General features: G+C 38.8%; 1 protein-coding gene across 1 annotated transcript; it reads left to right on the forward strand.

Annotated features, from left to right (window-relative positions):
- The first annotated feature begins 374 nt into the window (after window positions 1–374).
- LOC142638720 (sesquiterpene synthase 2-like) lies at window positions 375–20,406 on the forward strand. The gene is made up of 10 exons (XM_075812789.1): window positions 375–598; window positions 4,258–4,331; window positions 4,420–4,475; window positions 17,777–18,002; window positions 18,115–18,385; window positions 18,471–18,843; window positions 19,154–19,372; window positions 19,462–19,600; window positions 19,689–19,937; window positions 20,045–20,406. The coding sequence occupies exons 4-10, from the start codon at window positions 17,880–17,882 to the stop codon at window positions 20,336–20,338; spliced, it is 1,668 nt and encodes a 555-aa protein (XP_075668904.1). The 5' UTR covers window positions 375–598; window positions 4,258–4,331; window positions 4,420–4,475; window positions 17,777–17,879; the 3' UTR covers window positions 20,339–20,406.
- Window positions 20,407–20,811: the final 405 nt, after the last annotated feature.

Below are 20,811 nucleotides of genomic sequence, written 5' to 3' on the forward strand. Positions count from 1 at the left end.
ACTCCTTAAAATAGATTCCTATATAGAATAAAGAGATTGTTTATTGCTAGTAATCGAATTCAATTCTTTCTTCCCTCAATTCGATAATGGTCCACTCTTGTTAAATGATACTCCTACTTTTCCAATATATACTTTATTGCATTCTTGAGTCTTTAGTCTTATTTCTTTGATACTGTATTCACTGCTGCATTCTTCAAAAGATAGGTTCCTCTATGCATGGAATAAAGAACCCGAGACACCTTTTAAAAGAAGAAAGAAAAAAAACGATAAGAAGAGCGTCAATGTCATACTTAGCATCTTATTTGGTATGACCATGGGAATTTTCTTTACACCTCTGGTTTATATAAATTTGGAGCAATTGATAGAGAAAATTCGAGGTCCCCATTTCCCTTCAATAGTGTTGTGTGGCTAGCTTTTTCTTCTTTACCATAATGAAAACCATTTAACTACTTGTTAGTTGTAACCATATCTAAGATCATATGTAAAAAACCAATAGGATAGCCAAACACTACAAAGACAAAGGTGTTTGTCCTAGCGTTTATATGCACTAATGTTTTTACGTGAGACTACTACTATCAAATGCTAAACCTCGGCTCAGGTTCGGTCCAATTACCTTTTCTTGATTGTCTAAAATATCTATGTTATTTCTTAGAGTTTTTCTAGGGTTTATGTTCTCCTTTAGTTTTAGTTTTAGTTTTAGTTTTATGTTATCTTCATATTGAAATGGTTCCTCAAGCTTGATATATGCTTGTTATCTCTCTCTCTCTCTCTCTCTCTCTCTCTCTCTCTCTCTATATATATATATATATATAATGTATTAATACCTTTTTCATGAAGTGTTATATGGTTTAATGACACTATCTAATTCTTCTCATGAAAAATTTAGCTTTGAATTCCCCAATCCCACTTGTCATGACTTATAATCCCAAAAAAGAATTAAAAGAAACCCTAATCCTTTGGTTTCATATTGTTTATCAAGTTATACAAATCCCAAATCTTAAGGGAGTTTCATTTAATTAATGTATTTTCTTTCAAAATAAAAAATTAAAAGTTTTAAAAACTATCTTATTTAATTTAATATTAAATAAAACTAATGAAAAAGGGCACTGACTGACTTTTCAAAATGAAGTAAAGAGTAAGTTGGAAAAAGATTATTATTATTATTTAATTAATTAATCTCATGAATATTCTAATAAATAACTTAATTTTAAAATATAATAAACATGAACAAAATTCATTGTATCGCGATAGAAATTATTTTTAAAACTAAGTACATAAATGGTTTAACAAACTACACTCTTTTTTCTTATTAAAATTTAATAGTCTTTTGTATATTCTACTAAATTATACAAGAAGTGGATTACTAGTTTTTGTTGTTGAAAGGATTATAAGCTCGTAATTAATAAAGTAAATTCCTAAGGCTACAATTGAATCATTTCTAAACTTGATTACAGTAGATATGTACCTATCTAATTTTTAATTCATATTACATGTTACAATTTTTTAATTCATTAATTTGATTATAATTAATACAATTTATTTAAGTGAGGTTCTTAAAACAGATTTCTTATTCGAAGTCCATATTAATTTTAACAATTTATTAATCGGATATTGATACTTTTCATTTGCATATATACTATTCTCATTTATTAACAATATGGTTGAGGACTTAATATTATTACCTTATAAAAAATCATTTTTATTAATTAACTATCTATATTTGTTAGACTAAAAATACATTTACTTAAATTTAAATTTAATTATCTATATTTGTTAAACTAAAAATCACCGGGCACAGATTAATTAAAAGTCAGTTAATATAATGTCTTGACTGTTTGATCAAAAACCTTGAAAGGATTATATAATCTTCAAAACTAGCTTTTATCTTTCAAATTAAAGGTATAAATTTTCATAGCTAACCTCGTTAACAGGTACGTAATTGCCACCTGCAATTGATGTGATGACATAAACTCATCCATCTAAATTTGTTAATTTGGTCCTAATAGTATGATGTGAGGGAGAAAAGGAGACTCTGTCCCTGTAGTGGACTTTGAACTCGAGCTCACCTTAAGAAGTCATTGCAATGAGACAACGAGCAAGAAAATTAGGAGAGTCAGTAGTCTATGTCTATGTTGTGTTCGATTTTACGGTTAAACTTTCCATGCAAAGTCACCAGGGCAACTGACCTTAACTTAAAATCACAAGGCTCGATCCGTGCTATTCGGTCTTTGCCTAACCCTTCTAGCTAGCATCTAAATATATGAGAAACAGGAGAATTCTTGTAAGTACCAATTTTTAGCCAGAACAACCAAACTAGAATTTACAAAACTTGCACCTAAAGGAAACTCAATCTCCAAAAACCCTAAATTCATCTTAATTCTTAAGTAGCCACATGGTTTGTGTTAAGGTTTATACTTCTACAACTAGTGGCAGAGCCGAGATTTTAATTAAAAGAGGAAAAGATTAGAATAAAGAGGTTGAAGGCAAATAAATTCAAGAAGTATTCATCGAAGTAAAACATAAGTAAAAAAAATGTTAATTAACATATGAAATATAGTATATTTGTAAATTATATTTTTTGTGTGTCTAGTCAATTATCATTTTATTTTTGCCTAGTGTTATTGAAGTGGAGACTTATTATAATGATTGTTATCCTTAAGGTAGTTCAAATTTCAAGGTGACTATAAGTATGTATAATATATTTCAAACAAGTAAAAGACATAAAGAAAAATAATCAACAGTAGTAAGTATATAAAGTTAAAAAGATAAAACTAAATATAATTAAGATATTCGAATAAGTCATTTGATTACTGCTTAAAAAGAAAAAGAAAAAGAAAAAGAAATTAGCTTAGAAGTATCTAAAAAGTATGTAATACACTTCAAAATTTTAAAATGTTCTATATATGCCTTTTAAAAAAAAAAGAGATTGTATTATTTCTATTTTTTAAATAAACATGAGTATCAATTTCAATGTTTCCTTTTTTTCTTTTTTGAAAAATTATTCTTTTTACATTAACTTTCATTTCGAACTATTCAAATGGTGGGTTATTACCAAAAAAATATTTCAAAAAGTATATAGTATTGTAGAAAAATAACAAATTTAAAACAACAAAATCAAAAAATAAAATTTGGCTCATTGGTAATGGGATGTTATAATAATTCACCATTTTATAAATCTAAGCTACTAATATAGAAAAAAAAATTAAGGGCCATAATATTAAGAGAATTAGAAAATAATTTTCAGTAAATAAGTTTTAAATCTTAATTTCCATTGAAAAAAGTTTTACAAAACTAATTTTCAAAAGACAAAAGGGGGAGAGGAATTTTGGGTGGAGTCAAGGGGAGCAATTTCTCCCCCCTAGCTCTGCCATTTTATTCAAATTTTTTTAATTACAAATTTTTATAAATATATATTATTATTAAGTCTATTAACTATTATTGTTATTAACATGCATCTCATTAATTTTTTAAATAAGAGCATCTCATTAATTAATCTCATGAATATCCAAGTAGAGGTGAGCACTGTATGAATCAGTTATAAGACAAAAGTGCATTAAAAAAAAAATACAATATTCCTTGTAGCTAAACTGGTACTTCATAGTATTTTTCTAACAAAGACCTCTAATGTTCAATCCTCCCTCCCTTTCCTTGCTTTTGGTTCCAAAAAAAAAAAAAAAAAATCCTCTCTACCCATTATCAGTTATCACTGTGTAATTATATATATATATATATATATATATATATATATATAAAGACATAATACTATAATTACATACCTATTTATTTGTTGACGTTTGAGTATATTTTCTTATTTTATCCTCTTTCTCCTATATATGCCTATTTATTTGTAGTTCATATTAATTGTTACATTTTTATTTTTGGGTAATTTTTTTTTATGGGAAGTGTTACACCTGTTTAATTCATAGATATGATTGCAACAGTTTTATGCCTATTTAATACAGTATATTTTATTTAACTAATTTTTTGGAAACAAATTATTAACTTAATCAAATTATACACTCGAAGTCGTTACTTTGTTTCACTTGGTTTAACGCTTCTTCGTTGAGTTGAGCGGTGTTTGTAAATTATGTTTAACCTTGTTTATTTGTAGACGCCAGTACTATGAAATTTAGAACCTTTTCGAAAAGAATATATATATTGCTAGTGCGTCCTTCCTCATTTTGTTGATCTTTGAGTTGAAAGGTGTTTGTAAATTATGTTTTAACACTTTTCTTTTAAATTCTGTTTTAACTGTAGATATGGAGCTTTGTTACAGTTACTAAGCCCCAGGCATACGATCTAGGAAACTCCATTAAGTGAATTTTGTAAACGTAAGATGTCATGCTCTTTTGCAAGATTTTAACTTAGATATGTACGTCTCTTTTATGTGGGGAATAATTATCGTACATTTATGGTCAGGTTGAAGTTGCTGCCTTTTCTAGTTGGGAAGAAATAGAAAACCAATTTAAGAGCAGGTATGCATATATGCTTATGATGCCTCTTATTGGTCCTTAAATAAATATGGGATATCTTCTCACTCAAGGTCCTTAAAAAATAAATAATATATATATATATATATATATATATATATATATATATATATATATATATATATGGCCTCACTCAAAAAAGAGAAAATGTGATATATGGCCGACACGCTTAAAGGACGAAAGAAAAAGTCAAAAGATGAGAACTTGGGATTTGGGATATACGGCCAAGCTTTTCTCATTGGGGTCATTTTTATTTTTATTTTTAATAAATTTTTTGATAATCTGGGAGTCTTTTTTTTCTTTTTTCACAATATAAGATATATTATTGTGATAAATCGTTATTGATTTTAATTTGAATTAAATATTAATATTATTTTTTATCCATCAATAACAATTTTTTACATAAAATTAATTGAATAAATGTTGTGAACATAACACTATTTCAAAATTAATTCTGCCTCCAAACATAATTCTTAATCTCTTTTAAAAAAAAAATTAAATAATATAAATAAATATTAGCCCAAACAACAATAAACATAACTCAAACAAAAACAATATAAAACCGAAGAACAACAAATAAAAAAATTACTCAATAAAAAACCTATTATAAAAAAAAAGGTTAAAATGGTGGGCTTGATTTTTCAAAGATTGGAAAATCTGTAGTATTATTCGCCTGATTTTTCAAATAGTTGACAACGTTGAAGACTACTGTAGGTCCCTTAATTACGGTTGATAGAATTTTTGCAGCCACTGTTGTCTCCTCCTTGAATAGTTGAATCTATGCCAAGACCAGAACCTGTTCGTAAAGACTAGAGACCAGTCTAAGCGTCAGCAGTATAATTGTATAAATGTAATGACGAAATATGTTTTTTTTTTTTTTAATGTAAGTATTGTGTGGAGTAAAAGAACCCAAGCGGGCATTTGGGCCTTTGGGCTCTAGCAAGGAGGGCCGATCTGTTCTTGAGCTAAGAATTTGTTAGTACTGCGAATCGGCTCATACGTCGAGGGTCCGAGAACACATCCGAGGGTGAGTTTCTCCTCGGACATACCCAAGAAAACTCGTAGATTCACTAGGAAGGTCAAGGCAAAGCTCTAGAAAGACTGTTGGTTAAGAGGGGGAAACCCTGTACCTTCTAGATACACCGATGTTAAAAAAATATCGTGAGCAAAGACTGCCACCTCCACATTAAAGACTCTGCACCTACCTCCCTGGCCACATTAATGGGGAAGTGACCCCTGAACAGTAGAACTGAAAATTCTGGTCACTATTCAAAGGCACTAAGGGAAGAAATATCTAGGGGGGAGAGGGTTTGAGCAACATGTGGATAAAACATCAGGAAAAGAAGTATTTAAGGAGAGTGAAGGCAAAAAAAAAAAGGGGCAGTCTGTAACTAAGAAAGAAATTAAGAATTGTAATCTTTAAGAAAGAAAGAGAAATAATATAGCAGTAGTCCTCTGCTCACGTCCGAGGAGGTCCATCGGCAATTATCGTTCATTATTTACAAGTGTTTGCACACCAAAGCCAGTTATCAAGCTCTCAGTACCTTTAATTTAGATTTCAAGTCCACGCTCTACAAATTTCATTGTTTAAGGCTCATTGGGCCTGAGCCCATAATTTTCTTTAGATCCAGGTGCAATTGTGCACTTACAATTGGCGCCGTCTGTGGGGATCTAGTCTGAAAAGGAGCTGGGATACTATGGCAGGCCTAGGCTCACACCATGCAAAGTCTCAAGAATCACAACCAGAGGATCTTTTATAGTGTCTTGAACGTCGAAGGGATCGTGAGGGAAGTATCCATACAGAATACCCTAGGGCTAGCCATACTCATGGCGGGGGCAGCGTCACCCACGAGGATGGTGCTAAAGCCATGCAGAAGGAGATTAATCGTTTGAAAAGAAAACTGCGCCGCGCCAGACGTAAGCCTTCACCGTCCTCATCTAATCCTTTTTTAGTAGAGGTCTGGGGAGGTAGTTACAGCTCGAGGTCATGCTCACCCCCAGCGCAATGTCCTCTTGTGAGGAGGACGACCCACCAGCTCGCAGACACAACAAAACTTCCTTCCAGGGGCTTGGGGAACGATGCTATGAGTCGGGCATTGCACCAACTCTCCAAATCTCAATTTTCACGGGGGATTGAGAAAGGGAGGCTCCCCAGGAGGTTTACCCAGCCCATCTTTACCATCTACAATGGCCGGACTGATCCAGTGGAGCACGTGAGTCACTTTAACCAGAGGATGGCGGTGCACTCTCATAACGAGACCCTGATGTGTAAAGTTTTACTCTCTAGCTTGGGACCTGTTGCTATGAGATGGTTCAACGGCCTTAAATCGGGGTCTGTAGGTTCGTTTGGGGAGCTTACTAGAGCATTTGCTTCGCGGTTTATTACATGTAGCAGAGTGCCTCGGCCATTGGACTCGCTGTTATCCATGACCATGAAGGAAGGGGAGACGTTGAAAGCATACTCCGACCGGTACTGGGAGATATTTAACGAGATAGATGGTGATTTTGATGAGGTAGCGCTTAATACCTTTAAGGTAAGCCTTCCTACTGATCACGACTTGAGGAAGTCCTTGACCAAAAAGCCCGTTCGCAGAGTACGTCGCCTCATGGATCGTATTGATGAATACAAAAGAGTAGAGGAAGACCAACAGCAAGGAAAGGGTAAGGAGAAGGTTATCCCGCAGGAGAGAAGTGATTTTAGGTCGGACAGATACCACAACAACAAGCCGAGGAGAGATTATATCGGGCAGTCCGGCTCTGCAGCACCTCAGACCGTGAACACTGTGTTCCGAGAACTAGTACACCAATTACTGGACAAAGTTCGTAAGGAGCCCTTCTTCAGGTGGCCTAGTAAGATGGCAAGAGACCCTGCGAAGAGGAATCAGAACCTCTTTTGTCAGTACCCTCAGGACGTGGGCCACACCACCGAGAACTGTCGGACCCTTTGGAACCACTTGGAGCAGCTCGTCAGTGAAGGAAAATTGAAGCAGCACCTGTGTCAACCTAATGGGCAGGGCAGTCAATTCGACTCAAACAATCAGAAGAATAATCCATCTCGGCCGGCATTAGGAACAATTAACGTTATCTTTGCTGCACCTGGCAGGACCGGCTTAGGTCCCACCAGGGTGATGGCGGTTTCCCATTCTCAGGCCGAAGATGCAGGCTACAGGCTGAAGAGGTTGAAGGTGAATTTACCCGTCTTGGGATTTTTAGAGGAGGATAAGGTTGGTACCATTCAACCCTATGACGATGCTCTTGTGGTCACTCTCAGGATAGGGAATTATGACGTGAAGAGGGTGATGATTGATTAGGGCAGTAGTGCAGATATCATGTACCCTGATTTATTTAAGGGGCTAAGATTGAAGCTGGAAGATCTTACTCCTTACGACTCGCCACTCATAAGTTTTGAAGGAAAGGCCGTTGTGCCGAAGGGACAGATTCGTTTGCCCGTTCAATCCGGCTCAGAAACGGTTGAGGTGGATTTCATTGTGGTTGACGCGTACTCCCCATATACAGCCATCCTCGCCAGGCCATGGCTGCACGCTCTAGGAGCCGTCTCCTCTACCTTGCATGTTAAGGTCAAGTTCCTCTCTGGGGAATATGTTGAAGAGATCCTCGGCAGCCAATCGGTGGCCAGGCAATGCATATCAGCCGCAGTGCTTCATCAGACAGAAGCTGGGTCATCGGCTTTGCCCATCAAAGACTCATAGCAATTAACAGCTCCGGATGCGCCCGATGCGGTGATAGGAGAGGAGGCTCTTTGTGAGGATTTAGAGAAGTTTCTGATAACCGATGACCCTGAGAGGTTCTTCCAAGTTGGCATACGCTTGCCACACAAGAGAAGATGGAGCTATTAGAGTTTTTGAAAAACAACATTGATGTTTTCACGTGGGACCCCTATGAGGCTCCGGGCGTGGACCCAAACTTCATCTGTCATCATTTGAATGTCAACCCCGCCGTTGTTCCGAGAAGGCAGCCACCGTGGCGTTCTTCCAAGGAACACTCTGAGGCTGTCAAAAAGGAGGTGCTCAAGCTCAAGAGGGCTGGGGCTATTAAAGAAGTTTTCTTCCCCGAATGGTTGGCACATACGGTTGTGGTCAAAAAGAAGAATGGGACGTGGAGAGTATGTGTGGACTTCACGGATTTGAACAAAGCCTGTCCCAAGGATTCGTTCCCAATGTCGCGTATTGATCAGCTTGTGGATGCCACTATCGGACATCCTCGTATGAGTTTTTTGGATGCCTTCCAGGGTTACCATTAGATTCCATTGGCATTGGAGGATCAAGAGAAGACTGCTTTTATTACTCCAACAGGGAACTACCATTATAAGGTCATGCCGTTTGGGTTGAAGAATGCTGGGGCTACTTACCAAAGAATGATGACCAGAATGTTCGAACAGCAACTAGGGAAGACCATTGAGGTATATGTGGATGATATGGTGGTGAAGAGTAAAACAGTACCTTCACACCTTAAAGATTTGGCCGACACCTTTCAGGTGCTAAGAAAGTACAAGTTGCGCCTTAACGCCTCAAAGTGCTCTTTTGGCGTGGGATCTAGAAAATTCTTGGGGTATATGATTACTCATAGAGGCATAGAGGTAAACCCAGTGCAGGTCAAGGCTATTCAGAATTTGCAGAAGCCTCGGAACCCAAAAGAAATCCAGAAATTGATCGGAATGATTGCCGCACTGAGCAGATTTATCTCTCGGTCAGCTGACCGGTGCCGTCCTTTCTTCCAGTTGTTGAATAAATGGAAGGGGTTTCAATGGACCGAGGACTGCGTGTTAGCCTTCCAACAGCTTAAGCAATATCTTTCTCGGCCACCCATTTTGTCTCGCCCTGAGGCGGACGAGGTTTTGTTTGCTTATCTGGCAGTGGCCATCCATGCGGTCAGCCTGGTCCTCATAAGGGATAAAAGCGAGGTGCAAAGACCAGTCTACTACGTTAGTAAGTCTTTGAATGAGGCCGAGGTGCGCTATTTACTCTTGGAGAAAGCACTTCTGGCCATAGTTCATACCACGCGGAAGCTTTCTCATTATTTTCAGTCCCACACTGTAGTGGTTCTGACCTAATTGCCTCTCAAAGCGGTGTTACGCAGCGCTGATTACTCTGGCAGGGTGGCAAAGTGGGGAACCATTTTGGGAGCCTTTGACGTTAAATACAGGCCTCGCACCTCGGTGAAGGGCCAGGTCCTTGCTGACTTGGTGGCAGAGTTTACCAAACCATTGCTAGAAGAAACTCTGAAAGAAGCACACATGGATGGAAAATCAGTTGGTGTGATCACAACCGCAGCACCTCCGACTTGGAAAATGTATGTGGATAGGGCAGCTAATCAGAGAGGGTCTGGTGTCGGACTTGTCCTGATATCCCCTGAGGGAATTGTCTTCGAAAAATCTCTGAGGCTGTCGTTCTTGGCTACTAATAATGAAGCCAAGTATGAAGCAGTCTTGGTGGGCATGAACATGGTACATAGGATGGGTGGAAAGGAAGTCCATGCGTTCTCGGACTCTCAGTTAGTGGTCGGCCAGGTCACGGGGACCATGGAGGCTAGGGACCCAAGCATACAGGAATATTTGGCCCAGGTCAAGCGTCAGCAAGCTGAATTTGACTCCTTCGTCTTAGCTCACATTTCTAGGAGTGGAAACACCCATGCAGACTCTTTGGCCACATTGGCAACGTCTTCGGCTCAGGATTTGCCCAGGATTATCTTCGTAGAGGATTTGCTAAAGCCAACTCTTACCGCTGTCAATGCGGTTCGCATCCATCTAATAAGGCCTGGACCTAGTTGGATTGACCCGGTTATATCTTTTCTTAAGAACGACATCCTTCCTAAAGACAAGTATGAAGTAGATAAGATACGTCGAAAGGCGCCACATTTCTGGTTGTTCGAGGACCAGAAACTGTATAAACGATCCTTTTCAGGACCATACTTGTTATGTGTGCACCTCGAATCGACGGAAGCACTTCTGGAAGAACTGCATGAAGGGATTTGTAGGAGCCACACCGGGGGAAGATCCTTAGCCCACAAAGCTCTGACTCAGGGTTATTGGTGGCCCAATATGCAGAGGGAGGCTCAGGATTATGCCCAAAAATGTGATCAATGCCAGAGGTTCGCCCCTAATATTCATCAACCTGGAGGAGTTCTTAACCCTCTCTCCAGTCCTTGGCCTTTCGCACAATGGGGATTGGACATAGTAGGGCCATTTCCGAGGGCTGCAGGAAACAAGAGATGGCTTCTCGTGGGGACAGATTACTTCACTAAATGGTTTGAGGTCGAGCCCTTAGCAAATATCAGAGACGTTGATTCCAAGAAGTTTTTCTGGAAAAACATCGTCACTAGATTCGGTATACCACACACACTTATCTCGGACAATGGCGTTCAATTCGACAGCAAGGCTTTTAGGAAATATTGTGGTGACATGGGCATCATAAATAGATACTCCACCCCAGCTTATCCTCAGGGAAATGGGCAAGCCGAGGCCGTTAACAAGGTCATAGTCAGTGGGCTCAAGAAAAGGTTGGACGATGCAAAAGGCAGATGGGTAGAAGAACTCCCACATGTTCTGTGGACGTATCGGACTACACCACGTAGGTCCACGGGAGAAACTCCATTCTCTATGACTTATGGAGCCGAGGTGGTGATACCTCTGGAATCTGGCTTTCCCACCCTAAAGACGAGTTCTTTTAGCCCGGAGAATAACGATGGCCTCCTAGAGAAAGGCCTGGATTTAGTTGAGGAACGGCGCGAGGCAGCTATGGTCCAAATGGCTTCCTATCAATAGAAGCTTAAACGGGGATATGATGCCCATGTGAAGCTAAGGCCACTCGCACCTAGGGATCTTGTACTAAGAAAAGTTGTGGGTGCTTCTAAGAACCTAGCTTGGGGTAAGCTTGGACCAAACTGGGAAGGCCCCTATCGCATTGTTTTAGTAGCAGGCATAGGGTCGTATCGGCTAGCTGACCTAAATGAAAGAATTGTATCACGCCCATGGAATGTAAATAACCTTCGAAGGTATTATTATTAATAAAATGTGCTTTTGTTAGTTAACATTTCAAAGTTATAAATACCTCTGGGGCTTACATTTACTATTCTTAAGTATCAAATAGAAACTTGGTTAAGTATGGTCCTCGGACCACAAACCTTGTGGAAATTGATATCTTGTCATTTGTTAAACAGAACCTTAGTTATGTCGGGTCCTCGAACCTCCTACTTTGGAAAAATTAACATTTGAAGTTACTATTCTTAAGTGTCAAACAGAAACTTGGTTAAGTATGGTCCTCGGACCACAAACCTTGTGGAAATTGATATCTTGTCATTTGTTAAACAGAACATTAGTTATGCCAGGTCCTCAGACCTCCTATTTAGGGAAAATTAACATTTGAAGTTACTATTCTTAAGTGTCAAACGAAAACTTGGTTAAGTATGGTCCTCGGACCACAAACCTTGTGGAAATTGATATCTTGTCATTTGTTAAACAGAACCTTAGTTATGCCGGGTCCTCGGACCTCCTACTTTGGGAAAATTAACATTTGAAGTTACTATCCTTAAGTGTCAAACAGAAACCTGGTTAAGGATGGTCCTCGGACCACAAATCTTGTGGAAATTGATATCTTATCATTTGTAAAACAGAACCTTGATATGTTATTATTTAGACATTGTTCTTATTTTTATCACATACCTTGTGGAAGTCAAATGCCTTACCATCTGTTAAATTGGATCTTAAAGTAAGCAGTTGTAAATATTGAAATAAGGATCCTGTAAGGTATGATCTTCGAACCCTACACTCTACTAAAATTGATATTTCGGATTATAAAGTTTAACTATCATGTGGGCTTTCTAAGTAAGGCACTGCATACCATCCAAGCTAAGTTAGTTTTTGCTAAATTCTTGAATGATTCACTCTGCAAAGCAAGTGTGCATATGGCTGTTTATAAGTTATAATTGTTTGACTGTTGGAGTTAAACTTATTTACTATGTTCTTCCTTTAACTTTGTGTTAGTGAGAACTTTCGTGACAAAGCACAAAAAGAATAAAGTAAAATAAATACAACTTGAATAAAGATTGAATAAACAGTTCTTCATTAATTATAAGCATAATACATCATTGCGTGAAGAAAACTGCAAAGTACAAAAAAAAATCCTATGCTAGGCCCTAAGCTTTGGGAGGGGGGTCTTAAAGGGACCTGCTGCCAGCCTCTGTGCTCTTCAGCTCCAACTCAAAGGTAGACAAGACTTGTTTCCCTTTATCTGTTAGAGGAAGGATGGGCTTCACATTCTGGCTTTGCTCCTGCTCGGAAGCTTCACATTCTGGCTTTGCTCCTGCTCGGAAGCTTCACACCCGTCCTTCTCTTTATGGGAACCTTCAGGTTCTGTAGGATTAGGAACGAGTTCTAGCACCACGGGAGAAAGGGCAGGAGAGGCAACAACATGAGGTTCTTTTATTTCTTGTATGTCTAGGGGAAGCCAAACGTTCTCAGGCTTCCTCAGCTCGGAAGCTTGAGGAACCCCTGCTGCGTTCAAGGCCTCTCCCCAGACCTGTTGACAGTACTCTCGGCACAAGGCCGCAAAGACTTTTGTCAACGTTTCTTGCGTTGCATTTACTCCCTCCTGATAGCTGTTTTGCCTAGCAGCCTCCAGTGAGCGCTTGTAGGTGCGAGCCTCCTCCTTCATCCGCGTAAGCTCCTTCTCCAAGTCAGAGTGTGCCCGTTGGGTTTGGGAGAGCTCGTCGTCCTTTTGGCGAAGAAGCTTACGTTGCCCCTCCACTTGGTTCTCCATCGTCCTCAAGCTGGCCTCGACACCATCTTTCTCTCTTTTTAGATCGGCCAACTGCGATGTGATCTTCCCATTTTCTGCTAGGGCCTGGCCTAGGGTCCTTTCTATCTCTTGCCGTAGCTTTTGCTCCATTCCAACTCGCCTCCGAGAATCCTCCACGAACTTCTCGGCAGCGAAAACTTCTTGGATGGCCTGCAAAAAATGTCAAGGGGTTAAATGTGGTAAAATGTTTACAAATGAACCTAGAGTATAAGTGTGAGGTGGAACTTACCAGAGCTAAATCCCTTTTCAATGAAAGGAACAGTTGAGGCTGGCTCATCTTCTCTAAGGCTTCCATGTCCTTGGGCAGCAGAAGAGGACGCTCCAACGCCTTAGCCAGGTGGAGGGCATGGCCTTGTTGGAACAACCTGATGTTGGACTGGAGGGGAATTGGCGCTCCATCTAGTCTCAGTTCGGGGGACCACATAGTTGGTGCTTGGCGCACCTCGGCCCTGTCTCTGATCTCCCCGCTTTCAACTGAACGGGCGCGCCCTTTGCCCTTGTCCAGCTTCTGCTACTGAGCTGGCGGTAACTGCTGTTTCAGCTTCTTTTGCTTCTCACCACCAGCCTCCTAGGCCTCCACCTTCCTTTTCTTCTTCGGATCGTTGGCAGGAGGCTTAAGGTCGGCTGGAGGAGGGGGTGGTGGCAAGGCAGGGGGAGCTTGGGATCCCCTCGCACCCTTTTTGGCAACTTTCTCCCCTCTCGCGGTCAGGAGGTCCTTAAGCACGTCCATGTCCTCTTCAACAGAGCTGTCGTCTGGACGTGCCATCACTAGACCGGCTATCCCAGAGGTCTCGGCAGCTTCCTCTTCTTCGTCGGAGAGGACGACAAATGGGTTTCCACGAGGCCTTTGGACGTCCTCAAGTCGAAACTTATCTACCTCCTCATCCAACGTGTTCGACGAAGACACTTGTTCCTCTGGGACAACTGTTGCCTGAGAGTGCGTGGCGAGGGGGATTGCAGCAATGGGCTGTGAGTACAATACAGTGTAGGGGCGTCAGGAATGTTATGGTCGGCTAAGAAGTGTGGTCTGGCTACGTGAATCCTTCTTCGCCTCCAGTCACCCGCAACGATGGCGTTCTCAATCTCCTGGAAGTCCGAGGAGATAGGGTCGTACCCTAATATCAAGTGAGCCGCCCTAAGTTGTAAGTCTTCACTGACGAACACCTCTGAGCGTAATACTCGGCTCAAGCGAGGGCGCACGCGTTGTTTATTTGCAAAGAAAGACACCAAAACAAACAAACATGGTCAGATTTGTAGGATATGTACTAAACTAAAGTTAGACGTTTAAGTAAATGCAAATGCACATTTTAAGATGTTAGGTGGAGTTGTGGAGTGGGAAGTTAGCTCCTAAGGAGTCGCACCTGGATCTCCCCACTCAACTGGGCAGTGGAGGCCGTCGTGCCAGTTGCCTGAGGCGATGAGGTAGTCGTCCTTCATGCCTTTATTGGATTTGGGCAGACAGGAGATCAACCTAACTACGCTAGAGCGGGATTTGATATAATAGCCTACCCTAGTGAGTTTGTGGCATTCGTACATAAAGGCGACGTCATGCCAGGTAAGGTTCAGACCTATCTGCTCATTTAGAGCTTCGACGCTTCCTAAGACTCTAAAGACGTTGGAGCACACTGGTCAGGACACAACCGGTGGTTGTGGAGGTATTCCCTGGTCACGCTTCTCATAGGGAGGGTCATCCCACCTTCTATGAAGGCAATCATGGGGATGATAACCTCTTCCGTTTTCCTAGACCCAGCTACGACTTCCGCCGGACAGTATCTTAAACCTACGTCGTTGGGAATGTGGTATTTGGCTCTGAAACCTTCCATCCCAGCGACGGTGTCAACTAAACACTTAAATCTACCCATTAGGAAGGAACGAAAGACTAAGTTTTAAGAGGGAGAACGGTTAAAATGGGAGCCGAGGACAAGATCCGAGGAGAATGGAGTAAAGAAAAAGAATAGAAACTTACAAGTTTGAAGTTGTGTGAGTTTCCACGGATTTCTGTAGAAAAAAGGTGATTACTGATATTTTGATGGGATTAGCCTCTGAAGAAATAAATGAAGGTGCAGGTTCCCAAAGCGTCACGACGTGCGGGAAGCGGTCTTGAAATTGTATTCTTCCCGCCCAAATTTTCAGGGGGTAACAAGGGCCGTTGGATGCTCATCTCACCGTTGAACGTGGGGGACAAGGTGTAACTTACGGTAATAAATGCACGCGTCTTTGAAATTAAAACCGCCAAGTGGCATCCTCTGGAACGCGAAACGATCTCCACACGCGTAGTTTATTTACAAAACGTGTGGGGTAAGTTCTTATTGGATCAAAACCTTATTTTTCTCCTCAGATGCTGAAAAATAGAGTTTTGAAGGGCTATTGTGTGGAGTAAAAGAACCCAAGGGGGCATTTGGGCCCTTGGGCTCTAGCAAGGAGGTCCGATCTGTTCTTGAGCTAAGAATTTGTTAGTACTGCGAATCGGCTCATACGCCGAAGATCCGAGGACACATCTGAGGGTGAGTTTCTCCTCGGACAGACTCAAGAAAACTCGTAGATTCACTACGAAGGTCAAGGCAGAGCTCTGGAAAGACTGTTGGTTAAGAGGGGGAAACCCTAAACCTTCTAGATACACCGATGTTAGAAAAATATCGTGAGCAAAGGCTGCCACCTCCACATTAAAGACTCTGCACCTACCTCCCTATCTGCATTAATGGGGAAGTGACCCCTGAACAGTAGAGCTGAAACTTCTGGTCACTATTCAAAGGCACTAAGGGAAGAAATATCTAGGGGGAGGGGGTTTGAGCAACACGTGGATAAAGTATCAGGAAAAGAAGTATTTAAGGGGGGTGAAGGCCAAAGAAAAAGGGGCAGTCTGTAACTAAGAAAGAAATTAAGAATTGTAATCTTTAAGAAAAAAAGAGAAATAATATAGCAGTAATCCTCGACTCACATCCGAGGAGGTCCATCAGCAATTATCATTCATTATTTACAAGTGTTTGCACACCAAAGCCTGTTATCAAGCTCTCAGTACCTTTAATCTAGATTTCAAACCCACGTTCTACAAATTTCATTGTTTAAGGCTTATTGGGTTTGAGCCCATAATTTTCTTTGGGTCCAGGTGCAATTGTGCACTTACAAGTATTTACTATGATCTATGAATACTACTCTTTCAACCATCCAATTGGCCACTATTTCCCTGGCTGTTCTATTTATTTCATTTTTTATAAAATTAAAAAATTTAAAGTCATTTTGATCAGCCTCATTTTTCTTATTTTGAAAAAATAAAATAAAATAGAGTGGTAGACTTAGTATTGAAAAAGGAGCCAAAAGAAAGGAGTATGGTCTATCCATAGATTCATATTTTGCCGCAAAAGGAGACAAAGTTTGACAATCTTGTTTTCTCCTGAAGAATAAGTAACACCCTTTCCAGCACGAAGCCTCATGCACGAGTTTATTATATCATAGAAAGCTTCATCCCTCATGCAGGCATGCATATATGGAGAAACTTCCTAGCACCGACTCCATTGCAATCCAAGAGCTACGTCATGTCGTCATTCCAAGATTATATTTAGCACCTCCAAATCACATATTTAAACCTAATTTAAGTTACAAGGCAGTGATAATTGAAAGTTATCTACACCATTGAATCTTTCAATTTTTTGTTTATAATTTAGTACATTTATCCACTTTATTCTAATTAGATTTTACTCCAAAATTAGTAAACAGTTTTGAATACTACTTAATTTAATGTCTAAATGGGGGAAAATGTGCCTGAAACCATAGCTAATACAAAATCGTTTCAATTAGCAATTGAATCGGAAGCAATCTAACTAAATAACAAATATTACGACTTTTATTTTAATTATTTTATATAATTCAATAGTTGGGAGAGGAGGAATTAAAATTCGGCATATTTCCGTTGAAAACGCTAAAAAATGTTAGCCAATTGAGCTATAAGGCTTGAGCTTTCAAAGCTCTTGATAATATCACCGACTTTTATTAAATTAAATAACACTTTTTTCTTCTTCTTTTTTTCTAATAAACAGATATGTAAATATGTATTATACATGATTTTCAAAATAATAATAATAATTTACGCATGGAAAAAGTTTTCTTCCATGACGGCTTGGAGAAATTTTCACCAATAGACTTTTCAAAGTAAAATGAAAAAATTACTAATTAAAATTATTTAGTCATATAAAATTACTAATAGACTTTTAATTAATAATTACCCATTAAAATTATTTTTGGAATAAGTAGACTTTTCAAAAATTTTAGTCATATCAATACGGCTACCACCCTGCCCCACCGTTTCCATCGAGTGCATTATGACATATAGAATATGGGCAATGTGCATTATCAATATTCAATTGAGAGATATGCACGATTCAACATATTTAGCTGCTAGTCAAAAAGTTATACTCAAATAGTTATTCTAGTGGCATGGTTCATTATACCTTTCTCTCCATTGCTTATAAATACCAGGGCCTTGAAGGCATTATACATCTCTCTCAAGAAGTTCACAGAGAACAAATCCCATCATACCTTATCATTCAAAACTTCGACTAGTCCTTGAACTTAGAAAAATATGTCTGCCCAAGTCTCAGGGGCTCCATCCCAAAATGCCAAATCAGAGGTTGTTCGCCGAACAGCAAATTTCCATCCAAGCATTTGGGGTGACTGTTTCATCAACAATACTTCAGAGGACAAGGTGACATGATTATTTGCTACCCTAGTTTATGAAGATTATGTAGTAAAATTTATAATATTATTAGCATTTTTTGTTACAATATAAATATTTGTTCATGCAATTTGTGGTGTAGGATATTCATTTAAGTAAAGTAAGTGAAGTTGAAGAGCTGAAAGATGAGGTGAGAAACGAGCTCTTTGACTCTATGGGTCATCTTTCACAACAGCCAAGCTTAATTGATGCACTCCAGCGCCTAGGCATCGCTTACCACTTTGAGAGAGAAATCCAAGAAGCTCTAGAACATATATACGCTACTTTTAACGACAAAAATAATGTTGATGATCTCTACGAAGTTTCCCTCAGTTTTCGACTGCTACGCCAAGAAGGATTTAAGGTTTCATGTGGTAAGACCCGAGTATGAATGATTTTTTCATGTAATAGTGAGTTCGCAACATTTTTTATTAAATAAATTTGGTTTTTGCTATACAGATGTTTTCAACAAGTTCAAAGATGAAGATGGTCAATTCAAGGAAAGCTTGACCAGCAACGTTGAAGGCATGCTAGCCTTCTATGAGGCTACACATCTGAGGGTGCATGGAGAAGACATTCTTGATGAGGCCCTTGAGTTCACTACCTCTCACCTTAAGTCCATAGCATCCCTTATAGGTAATCCGTTGGCAGCACAAATAACTCGTGCCTTAAAGCAGCCCTTGCACAAGGGCATACCACGGCTAGAGGCTCGGCGATACATTTCTATCTATGAACAGGATGCTTCACGTAACAAAGTTTTGCTCAAGCTTTCAATATTAGATTTTAATCTAGTGCAGTCATTGCACAAAGAGGAACTTAGTGATATCACAAGGTAATTAGTTCTAAAACCATGATCCAAAAAGACAAAGTATGAATATTCTTAGACATGGTGAAGGGAATACTACATATTTTACTATATAAATCTTGCAAAATGATGTGTTACAAATAATAAAAAATAAATTTAATTCAAACTTCATTTATTAGGTTGTTGAAGTGGTGTACAGTAGTAATCATATTCTTGATACAACAATTATTTAATTTTTTGTAGTAAAATTTATAGCAACCCTAGCAGTTTTCTATATATTTTTGGTTACTTACAATCAATTAATATTAATTGTTAATTTGTTTTATTCAAATTGTAGGTGGTGGAAAGATTTAGATTTTGCAACGAAGCTACCTTTTGCAAGAGATAGAGTTGTCGAGTGCTACTTTTGGATAGTCACGGTCTACTTTGAGCCCCGATATTCACTTGCAAGAAAAATACTAACCAAAGTTATTTCCATGACATCCATTCTAGACGATATATATGACGTTTATGGCACACTTGAAGAGCTTGAACCCTTCACTGAAGCAATTGAGAGGTTCATAGATTGAATTAATTAATATATATGTTAAGACTATGATGTATAACGTCAATCTAACTTTTGTAATTGGTACATGATATATTCAGGTGGGATATTAGCTGCATAGATCAACTTCCAGAATACATGCAAATATGTTATCGTGCACTCTTTGATGTATTCGAAGCAATTGAAAATGAGTTGGCCAAGAAAGAAAAATCATACCGTGTTAGCTATGCAAAAGATGCTGTAAGAGCCAAGCAATTTAACTTTTCAAGTTTTTTTGTCCGCATTTTCATGCTACGTATTTATTTTATTTATGTTGTTTAAACCTTAGATGAAACGTTTGGTTCGGGCCTACTTTGATGAAGCCAAATGGTTCCACCAAAATTACATCCCAACAATGGAGGAGTATATGCATGTTGCACTTAAAACCTCTGGTTACCCTATGCTCACAGCTATCTCTTTCCTTGGCATGGGTGACATCGTTACAAAAGAGGCATTTGATTGGATCTTCAGCAACCCCAAGATCATTACAGCTTCATCTGTAATTGGTAGACTCATGGATGACATGAAGTCACATAAGGTATGCAATCACAAAAATCTTATCAAGTTTCGCAAGCTAGTGTGAGATGTCTATTTCATATGTGTTTCCAACTTTCTACTTACCCTTTTGAAAAAATTTGTATCTAGTTTGAGCAAGAGAGAGGGCATGCTGCCTCAGCAGTCGAATGCTACATGAAGCAACATGGTGTCTCAGAGCAAGTAGTCCATGATGAATTCAACAGGCAAGTTGCTAATGCATGGAAGGACATTAATGAGGAATGTATAAGGCCCACTGTTGTTCCCATGCCTCTACTTATGCGTGTTCTTAATCTTGCACGAGTAATAGACGTCATTTACAAGGAAGGGGATGGCTACACTCACGTTGGAAAAGAGATGAAAGATAATGTTGCATCAGTGCTTATAGACTCAATACCAATATAAATGGGGTGACAAAATAAGTATCTTCATAAAGAATAAAGGACCTGAATAGAATCCAAGCTTGTTGATATTCTAATATATATATATATATATATATATATATATATATATATATATATATATATATATATATATATATAGGGCCCATTATATAGAAGATAAAAGGAAAATCTTTGTTGTTGTTGTTGTTTTTTTTTTTTTTTTCGGATAAACTACTAGTTTCTTATTTAATGACGATGGGATTTACTATTGGTATATTTTTGTGGGAGGTTATAATTATTGTGCCATTCTAGTGGGGGTGAGTACATAAAGTTTTTCTTAATATTTATCAAGTTATTATCTTTTGTTTCCTTACACTACTATTTATTATATACTGTGTAGGAGCAAGGGTAATTGAGAGGTTAAGGAAGCTCTTTGTAAACACAATTGACACCATTTGGTATAATAGACCCTCCAATGAAATAAATATTCTTTAT

The sequence above is a fragment of the Castanea sativa genome, chromosome 6 (assembly GCF_040712315.1).
Source record: "Castanea sativa cultivar Marrone di Chiusa Pesio chromosome 6, ASM4071231v1".
Classification (NCBI taxonomy): Eukaryota; Viridiplantae; Streptophyta; class Magnoliopsida; order Fagales; family Fagaceae; genus Castanea; species Castanea sativa.